This window comes from Trematomus bernacchii, unplaced genomic scaffold (genome assembly GCF_902827165.1).
Source record: "Trematomus bernacchii unplaced genomic scaffold, fTreBer1.1, whole genome shotgun sequence".
NCBI classification, from domain to species: Eukaryota; Metazoa; Chordata; class Actinopteri; order Perciformes; family Nototheniidae; genus Trematomus; species Trematomus bernacchii.
In genome coordinates, this window is record NW_022987564.1 from 5884510 (window position 1) to 5895217 (window position 10708).

The 10708-nt window shown below is 37.7% G+C and overlaps 2 protein-coding genes across 2 annotated transcripts; one reads left to right on the forward strand and one right to left on the reverse strand.

The window, feature by feature from the left end:
• Window positions 1-396: 396 nt before the first annotated feature.
• Window positions 397-10708, reverse strand: gngt1 (guanine nucleotide binding protein (G protein), gamma transducing activity polypeptide 1). The gene is made up of 5 exons (XM_034125503.1): window positions 10545-10708; window positions 1620-1682; window positions 1278-1376; window positions 1047-1145; window positions 397-839 (listed from the first exon to the last, which is right to left on the reverse strand). Exons 4-5 carry the CDS (start codon window positions 1140-1142, stop codon window positions 714-716), a joined length of 222 nt encoding a protein of 73 aa, XP_033981394.1. The 5' UTR covers window positions 1143-1145; window positions 1278-1376; window positions 1620-1682; window positions 10545-10708; the 3' UTR covers window positions 397-713.
• Window positions 2416-4340, forward strand: tfpi2 (tissue factor pathway inhibitor 2). The gene is made up of 5 exons (XM_034125501.1): window positions 2416-2559; window positions 2744-2917; window positions 3132-3311; window positions 3544-3717; window positions 3949-4340. Exons 1-5 carry the CDS (start codon window positions 2487-2489, stop codon window positions 4029-4031), a joined length of 684 nt encoding a protein of 227 aa, XP_033981392.1. The 5' UTR covers window positions 2416-2486; the 3' UTR covers window positions 4032-4340.

The window sequence follows — 10708 nt, forward strand, 5'->3', positions numbered from 1 at the left end:
GTCATTGCTAATCTCTTGGTAAATCCTAGAGAGTTTTTCCTCTTCAATATTCATCAGAGATTGAATCACAGAACAAAGCTTTGTTAAATATAATAATCTGTGGAAGGAAATATCCTTGTTTGATGAAAGTCCTGCAATGTATGACTAAGAGTCACAAATAGACATGCTTGTTTTAAATAGATCAAAAGACAAAACAGTGGAAAACAACTGTCTTAAAGGATTGGTAGATTTGCATGTTTTTACCCATGAAATATGTTGTGCTTTTTCTTTTATTCCAGGCAAAAATATGAAAAACGATATGCAACATATAGAAAATTATGGTTCAAACTTGCACGTAATCTGATTTATGAAACTATATATTGTCTGAAACCTTTCACAGTTATGATGGAGACAAGCTGAGTTATAAACAAGCTCGTTTAATGACAGTTGCTTCTGTATATGACACAACACATGGGCCCATTCTCCCAGACTATGCACCACATGAGAGAGAAGGATTACATAACCATGCCAAATACTACTTTTTTTATTGCATCTTTTCAAATAATACTTTTATAAGGCTATACATCTGGCTAGAAGAGGGGGAATAGTTTACATGGGATCTTTCTTTTTATTATATCCCTCTAGTCTTCTCAGACTGCAAATCCATTTTATGAGGGGGAAGGAGAATGTTCTTTGGTGCTAATCTGAGATATGAAAAGCTCCTCAGGTTCAGTTTAGAAGATGACACAGCCACCTTTTTCCTTGAAGGGGTTCTTATCCTCTGCAATGCCTTTGAAAAGGATGTCCTCTTCCTCTCCAGCCTGAATGTATGCCTTGATTTCCTCACAGCACTTAGATGTCTAAAGTGAGCAGACAAAGGGGTTGAGACAGTGTTATCTAGACATGTAGAAAATCCTGGAGTTGCAGTTTGTATAATTGCATTTAAACAGGTTGACAATTATACGTTTTTGCTTGTCAAGGATTAAAGTCTGACAACTAAATGTCTTTACTGAGGACTTTAAAAAAACATGAAGACAGTGACATAACATCAAGGGGGAAAAACTTACCAACCACCTTTCCAGTTTTATTTCAGTTTTAAGTTGGTTTACTGCCATTAGAGCCTTGTCCTTGTCCGTCAGGTCGTCCATGTTTATGACTGGCATTCTCTTAAAAAAAAGAAAAAGAAACCATTTCCTGCCAAATCCTCACTGCCATTTATAAACACAGATAAAGATCTCTAAAGATTCTTACTCACATGTTTCAGAAAACGTACATTTATGGAATAGAAATTCACTTACGGATGCTTATAAGGAGCAGTCCTTCTCCCTTGAAATCCAGCTGAAGAATCCCTCTCCTCGCCCTCAATCTGGGTTATAAAGTAATCTGCAGAAACAATTCTAATCCTCCTCTAATCTGATTAAAACAAGGCCCCATGATGATCAAGACCGTGTCTGATGCTTTTAAACAGGACAATTAATTACACAGGTGTCTGTTTTGAGTAAAACAAGAAGCTGTATATTGCAGATTACATTTAGATGTAGCTGTTTCTTATTCTGTTTTCTCTCATATAAAATGGGTTACTGGTTTGCTTAATGTATGAGGTCCCTTTGATAAGAAGGATAATCTGTATTAGCCTTCACCTGTCAAGGTGGATGCACATCTTCATTTTATTCATGACTGCACGCCAGTTCTCCAGTAACATCCTGCAACAAACAAGCGGGTATGCACATATTTGAAACCAAACAGCTATAATTTATCATACATTTTTACCTAAATTGACAAATAATGCTGCTTTCAAGGCTAAGGAATGGGCACTTTGAACATTTGAAAGCTGCAAGACATTACTGTTTCCTTTAAATAATGTAAAAGGCGGCAGCAATTATTAGGCAAAAGAAAATAACATAAAGCACAAGGCTGGAAATGGAGGCGAATGTGTGTGTGTGTGTGTGTGTGTGTGTGCGTGTGTGTGTGCGCGTGTGTGTGTGTGCGTGTGTGTGTGTGTCTCTGATCCAGTCAGACAGGATACTGGTGGGAACTTGGCAGGATTAATCAGACAAGTGAAATGTTAATGTTTCACAAGAGTGTCCGTCTTAAAACAGCGCAATAAAAGGGGTTTCATGAAAGAATTTCTCTGGAAAGATTACAAAGATAATCTGGTGTTACTGTGTACATCATCATGATCATCACCACCATCATAATCATCATAGGCTACTCGGGGACCAGTGAAGACCGAGGGGAATTAAACTTCTCTCCATGTGTTGGTTTTAGTTGTGAGGAATACGCTGTTAGTCACAAAATATACGCACTATTACAACGTAAAAACGAGTCTCTGATGTCAATAAGTGAATTCATCACCAATAATCGGGTTAACATGAAGTATTCAATGAGTCATTGAATCCCCGCCCCTCAAGTCCATGGCTGGAAAGACTTTACAAAGCTATAAAAAGGGATGTGGCTGGGATGGTCGTCAAAGCGGAAAAGTCTGGAGTTAGAGCAAAAGTTGCACAATGGAGTTTTGCACATTAGCGCTGTTTACACTGTTCTCCTCGTTTTACAACGTTTTAGCGTTGTCACCAAAAGGTAAGCTCACGGCATGTTTTATCGTTTCTTCTGTAGTTTGCGAAACTCTTTTTAACACTTTAAAGTCCTGTTGTCCATAATATAACCTCTTGGCTGCGTAAGACCTACAGATCACCAGTTTGGCGGCCGTTACGCACAGCTTCTTTACTTCGTGTTTAAACAACAATGTCTTTGCTGCTTTCAGCTGTGAAGTGTCTCCTTCAAGTGGACGAGGGACCTTGCAGAGCGGACATTGAGCGTTACCACTACAACACTATCACCCAAAAGTGCGAGATTTTCTACTATGGAGGGTGCCAAGGGAATGCCAATAATTTCAGGAGCTATCAGGAGTGCCAGAAATCATGTTTCAGAATCCCAAGTAGGTTCTCACTGTAATGATGGTGCTCACTTCTGTAACTTATTATATATCTGCTAAAGGGTGTGGTTTACTCTTTGTATTGTATATTTGATAGTGTACATTGACTGCTATGAAAGTTATATTATAGTATAATTTATTTAATACTTGTTTAATAATTAAGTTTTTCTCAGGATGCTCTGATCCTAACCTAAAATGTGGCTCTTCTTCTTCACAGAGGTTCCCCAAATCTGCAGGTTCCCTAAAGAGGAGGGACCATGCCGGGCCCTCTTTAGCCGCTACTTTTTCAACATGACCACCATGCAGTGTGAGCCCTTTTATTACGGTGGATGCCAGGGCAATTCCAATCGCTTCCGAGACCTCACATCCTGCAAGGAGTATTGCAGTCCAAAAAAAAGTTAGTATAAACTTTGTTTACTTGTTCTGCCACTGAGTAATCCTGGAGTGAAACTCACTTTATCCATCTCTTCATGCGTGAAAACCAAGATACAAGACATGATTACATTACAACAGTTTGACCTATATTGTTTAGAAAGAAGATTTAGATTTGCATTCAGTGTGTGTGAAAAAAGGGCTTTTCCATGCCTTTGTGATGCACCATGTCTTATGTCTTGTGTCTTATTTTTCAGGTGTCCCTGTGCTCTGCCTGGACCCTCTGGACAAAGGCAACTGCTCTGCTTCAATTCCTCGGTTTTATTACAACACCGCCACCAAGATGTGTGATGAGTTCATCTACACAGGCTGCGGAGGGAGCAGCAACAACTTCGTCACGAGGCAGAGCTGCATGGACGTGTGTGCTAGAAGTGAGTAACAGGTGAATGCATGCAGTGAACTGAAGACGTTAATACAAGGAAAGTTTGCAGAATTAATTAAGTAGTAATGACTTGGATTGCCAACTATATTGCTAAGTTTATGTCTTCATCAGAGGAAACCAAGGAAGATCTGACTCTTGAATTTGCTGAATTATGAGAAAAGAATGAAAGGAATTGTAATTAATTATAGGTGATCACACTAATCAGTTTTTTTGTTTCCAGGAGGCAAGAAACTCACAAGCCAAGTCAAAGGTCGCCGCAAGAGACGGAACAGAAATAATCGCATCACCTTCTTGCAGGCGTAGATATCTGACGCTCGAGGACTCTGACTCGGACAAGCCCTTAAAGGAAACTAACATTTATTAAACTGACTTTTTTTAACCAGCTCTTCTTTGTTGTGACTAGAAGAGTTGTACACATTTCCACTGTATTTGTATGTAATATGAGCAATTTCAAATGTGATTTATATGAAGGTTGTTACATGCACTAATGTTCCTGATGGTGTTTTTTGATACTGTATGTTATGTATGTTTTGTAATGTAATACATTATGACGATGAACATTTACTGTTTTATAAGCACATTTTTTTATAAAGATATACAGATTTTTATGAAGTATTGTCCGGTTTTTTGTACTTGAATTCTGCTGATTGTGTGATTTTAAAAATGAACTCAAAATGTGTTGCTTATAACTTCTTTAAAGGGAGAATTTTTAGCATAAAACCTCCAGGGGGTATATCTTTATGAGTTTAAACAAAGCATAACAACATTGCAGCCAAAAAGAAAACAGGCTTCTCTGGTTCCTTCCTTTCTCACAGTCACGCTCAGTGTATCTCTAGGCCTCTTCCATTCCTTACTAATGCTGCTGTCTTCTTATCTGGTTATACTTTCGCCAGGCACTCAGGCGTATCTCGTCGCTTCAGTATAGCCTTGAATCAGGAACAAAGCAATCATGAACAAACCGTGACCGTGGCAGGTTCATTAGAATGTTTCTGCATGTTTAGAGAGGAAACTGCAGGCTTTCCTAATAATGTTTTCACCAATGACAGTGGAAATATATTGAATTAAACACCATTATAAGTGTGAATGGGATGCACGCATGCACAAAGCATAGTTAGCTAATGAATGCACCGATTTTCTGCAATGCTCACTTATTAAATGTGTCTTTCCTTTGATCAATATTACCAGTTTTCTCAGATAATAAACTAAATCTACAACAGGATAGATCAAATTGCTACATAACCCTATTAAGGTCACGATGCTATTAAATCAAAGTATTCTGTTTCCAGAACTGGCCTAAATCTCTGCTCTGTTTCATCCTATAATAGAATAGTTGGTGCGCTGTGTGATTTTTCAGACAATAAATATTTATGGAAGATATAAAAGGAAATTGCTAGCCCATCTATCTTAGATATAAATAGCAATAAAAGCTAATACATATGGTCAGGACCTTTGCTATTACAGTAAGAACCAAAGCTAAATCCTAGGCTCATAGAGATATACAGTAAGAGAGGATATCATCCTTCTCAGCTTCTCTGTCTTTTTGGGGATAGAGGTTAAGCTTTTGTGACAAACTGCTCTTTGAGGTAAACTTTTCTTAACTACAGCAACTTTTCAATCATTAAATATACAATTGATATATATTTAAAGGGTTAGAAAAAGCTAATCCCTGATACAGGTCAGCGATAGGTTATTAAATTAAACATGATGATCTACTACGAATATTATTGTAACAAATCTTTTGTTAGGTATAAATAAACCTTGCAGTAACATATTCTCACCGTGTATTTTAATCACCAATGACATGACGAATGTTTGAGATGGTACAGAAGGACACAGCTGGTTAATTTTTAATTTTAACAAAGTTCTTTCTATGACCATTAATGGATGGCATTATGATACTGACCGCAAAAGATCTGTTGTAGTGCAGAGAGCTCGAGATGAATTGTTCCTGCTCTGGTTATTTTATTAGATACAGGGCATTAGGCAGCATAATTCTGTCCCTCGATGGAGATTAATGGACGTTTACATTGAAACATGCTTCTCATTAACAAAATTAGATTAATTCATGTAGGATGTTTGACCATTTATCAGACGGAAATATTGTTTTGTTTAAGTATTCTCATTTTAAAAGAGGGTATATGTATATGTATATTAACTACTAAACACTTTCTGGACATAAACTATGCTAATTTATCATTTGAATATATTGCTCTTAAGAGACATTAACATACTGTAGGACGCCCCCTGGTGGCAGATGTACATATCTAACAAGACCTAAAAACAGCACATTTGATACTTCTATTTTGGGGTTTAGGTACATAGGTATTTGTAAAAAAATAAAATAAGCAACTGTTCAAGTAAATCGTTTTCTGACTGCTTTCATCAAACTTGTAAACTTCAGAAACAACAGATGTTGCAGCCTGTACACAGCGAATTGGAGTATATTGGAGCAGCCCACGCCATGCAGCTCAGGTGTTGACTCAGCACAATATATTCTACTACAATCAGTGTCTGTGGGTGGATCTGTTTTCTGAAGTGAGTGCTGCCTTCAGAGTACTCTCACGCTCTGGCAGTGTGAGAATATAAAAACCATCGGGTGGAGATCCAGCTTCACTATTTACAACGTCCCTCTCCTTTTTGGCACGTGACCAACTCATCTTGTGTTTCTCATTTAAGGAAACTGACATTGGAAGATGGTCAAGCAGTAATTGAATATTTTAGACAAAAAAATCAAACAGTATTTCCTAAAAAACAACAGTACCCAAAGGTGATTGTTTTTGCTTTCAATCAATCTTTCAAATAATGTGCATGTGTCCCCAATGCCAGAAACAGGAAATCAATGTTTCCATTTCAGTTATGACATTATAAGCAGACAAAACAGCCTGGTCAATATATTGATGGGTAACTTTGTTTTTGCTCATAAAAACTTCTCAGCAAATGTAACAGGATTGGATCAGTTTATAGAAGTTGGTGCTAAATGGAAATAAAGGTAGGTATATATGTTCCTTTATATATTCTGTGCGTCCACTAAATAATGGGTTCTCTACCAGTTCAACCAAAAACAAAATATATTGAAATAACCCTTTTATTCTTTACATTTAAAATATTATGTGTAGCCTTTTCTAATAGTGTTTTATTTAGTTTGTCTCTATCTTCACTTTTGCTGTAACAATGTAAATGTCCCCTCTGTAGGACAAATCAATTCTGATTCTGAAAAACACATAAGTTCGGCAAAAAAGCTTGTCTAGTCTTGTATAAATACGTTTTTTTTCTGCTTTCCTATCCTGTATTTTATCTCTTATCCCTTCAGATTCACAATTAACTTCTTGCTGCATTTAATTGGCAGTACAACTGTGTTTAAAGACACAATCTGCTGATAGAAGTTGGTCACCAGGGTAACAAACTGCATGCAAATGTAAGCGACTTCATATTTTAAGATACATTTCTTATCTGTCAGAGGTTGGTCTTTTCAAACTGTAAAGCCGACAGGTCACCCCCTCTTTCAGGTAACATTGAACATCTCCATCCCTGTCACACCCCCCCCCCCCCCCCCCCCCCCCTTTCCTTTCTTCTGATTGATGTGTCTGGTAATGTGAATCTTGGCTTTTCTCCACTGACCATCAGGCTGCCAAACACACAGCGCTGATAATTAAACATGTCAGAAAATCCACACTTCTGAATACTTGGAAACCCCAGCAGATTAACAAATGATTTGCAGAGAAATGCCAACACAAAGAGATTAATTCGTCAGCGTGTGTTGTCGGTGCACGTTCATGTAGACAAGGTTTACTAATAGTCATTACACTACCTTCCCGATTCTGGAGTCCTAATGTAATTTCATCCTGCCTTGACTCCGGTAGTGGTGCGGCAATTTAATTTTGCGGTGAATACTAATGAATACTGTGAATACTCCGAATCAAGACTTTTTTGTGTAAGGGTTCTAACCTAAAGAATAAGAGTATGACATTTTGTTGTCACTATTGTCCAAATCGTACGCTCTCTTCACTGGTCTTTACTACAACAACCATCCTGTGCTTTTGTTGTTTCACAATCCCAAATAGCTGGCAGCAGATGACTAATTTTGCCCTCACCTTCCCGCATATCTGCCAGAATCTTTTTCCATCAAGGTTGGGAAGATTAAAAGCGATTTGAGCAGAACGAACAAATACAGATGCCTATTTTCCCTGAAGCCATGATTTTTCTCCTCCTTCCGGCACAGTTGAAAAGCTCTGAAATAAGATAAATAAAATAAAGATTTCAATCTGAGCGGGAGGTTCTTCCTCTCCGCCTGTGCGCTTCAATTACCAGCTTCCAAGAGGTCAAAGACTTCATATCAAGCTTCCTTTCAGCAGTTCTCTCACAGTGGCACAATGGAATTTGAAGCTTAATAATGTGTTTTAATATATATTCAATTTAGGAAAGCTGACCCACCATATGCTGCCCACAAGAGGGTTTAACAGGAGAGGTGAACATTGCCTGAGTGAGCATGTTGTATGCAAAATCTGAGAGAGGGAAAAATCTGTCCTTTAGGATACCTGCTGAAAATTTAATTCAATATAGATTGGTGAGTGAATAAGGATATGAGCAGACTCTTATTTCAATAGAGATGAGAATTATAATAACCAATTGATCACACTGCCTAGACGAGTTTCACTAACTTAAATGTGGTGCCCGAAACACCTCCATTGGACTCCTTTGTTTACTTCCGTAACATAGTGACATCACTATGTAACACTCGCGATTCTATTGGGGCTCCAACTCATTATACATGATAAGCTAAGGGGCGGGACATATCTAAGCGGTTGACCAATCAAAACAGAGCCGGGCAGCTAACCAATCAGAGGAGACTGGGCTCTTTCGGGTTTCAGACAGAGGGTGAAAAGAAGTGCTGCATCACAGCCAGTATGAGAAAAATAAAGACCTTAAACATGTCACAGTAGAGGTACAAAATACAAATATGAACCTAAAATGAGCGCATTATATGTAGCCTACTTCTTAAAGAAAAGGATGTTAGATAATATAATCCACACAGTAGACACAAGCTGCCAACACATTATCAGTTATCAACCCAGCACTCTTAAACCAATGCTACCTGGGTGCAGCAGAACATGCTGACATATTATCATGTTCTATTATAAAGTTGAATGTGTTAGCAGTAACATCCAGCAGATACTTGGCAACATCATCCCTTAGTTGGAGTTGAGTTGTTGGACATATGTTGAATGTCATTGCAATGTTCAAACTTCTCTTAGTTTCCGTTTTGGTATCCTTCAACTCCTGAGGGAATTACATGGTTACACGCTGCACTATGTTAACAGTCATTACCTTTTCTGTCTGCTGTTTGGTGCTTGGCAGGTTGAGGTAAAAGTAGGGAAAGTTAACCAAACGATGGTCTTACAATAGAGACATATTGAATATAGCTAATTCAATTTTCAAATAATCTACCCTGTATTAGAATTCATAAATGTTCTTTCCATAATATTGTTTAATCTTTCATGAAGCTAAGCAGCACAGGCAGCCATGGGATCTTCCTGGAAAATAGGCATAATTCCTGACTCACTCCTCGAAATCTACATATAAAGCAGACGATTATGAATGTAATGTTACAGACAGTAGACAGTCTGTTATGAATCGTCGGACAAGAATTAGGTTAGACAGATGTTTGTAGTTTATATATATATATATATATTTTTTTTATTGGCTGTTCAGAGACTTGTATCCAGGTGTAGATAAGTGGAAATAAAGAAACAAATCTGTAACAAAATTCTCCAGAAATCAGTGCTACCAGGAGATTCACATTATTTGCTCTATTGCAGGGTTAATCCAATCAATTTATGTGTGCAGACATGCCTGTCAAATATAGATGACGATACTTATGTTGTTGTCATTTTAGGAAGATGACTAACCTTTCTAGGTAGATCGTGTTTGTCCACTCCTGTCCCCCTCTCGTCTTTTCTGCTGGTTTGTTTGCAGATCTCCTGGCTTTAGAGATGACAGCCTCATCAAGTCCTTCACTGTTATAATGTGTTATAAGTATGCAGAAACATGTACAGATTTTTCTGTGCGCGTGTGTGTGTATTTTTTGATAAGGGCAAATAAGTGTTCAATTTGTGATGACAGGAACTGCAGACAAACAGCTGAAGGTGTTGTTAGTAAGTATAGACAATTTTGTGCAACAAAAAGACAAAAATTAGGAACACTTCCTGTTTTCAAGATACTCCAAAGCTGTTCTGTTTTGTACATCACCAGCTATCTAAATGGTAAGTCTGACTACCAGGCCTCAAATTACCAATCGACCTGTGCTTTCAGTGGTCTTGATATTTATATTTGCTTCATATAACACACCTTCTTCAGCAGATCATCAAACATGTATTATTAAGTTAGTAAGATTATTCATGGGTAATGGACAAGATTGATCTGAAGCTTTAGTGAATAAACATAACGTATGGGTGCTGCTTTGATCAAAACCAGCGGTAATGAGATAACATGATGAGTTTGAGCATCTGTTTTTTGTCAATTATTGTCACAACATTTAATAAAGACTTCTGTTAGAATGTCCTTTGTTTTCATCTTACCTACATTGACTTTAGAGGGCCCACTGCTGACAACCATGCCACTTTAAAGTCTACAGAGCCATTTACAAAAGTAGATCCTAAATATCCAGCATGTCTTCAGTTAAATTCTGTTCTCCTCCACTAAAAAACATAAAAAGGCTGTTTCCACCTTGATCAACAGAAGAGGGAAAGTGTGTCTGCACTCAGTCACCTTACAGGTGCCCCTGGAGTTGTCTTTGAAAACAAAAAAAGTTTTACTCACCAAAATACATTGTATGTATCCTTGATGTCAAACAAACATGATGAGAGCATTCTTTTCCCATGAAATATATTAGCAGTTGAGTTTTTCCAAGTATTTAAATTCAGCATCGTTTACATCCATGTTTGTTAGTATTCTTCTTCTCCTTTCTTTGCTGTTGCAGGACA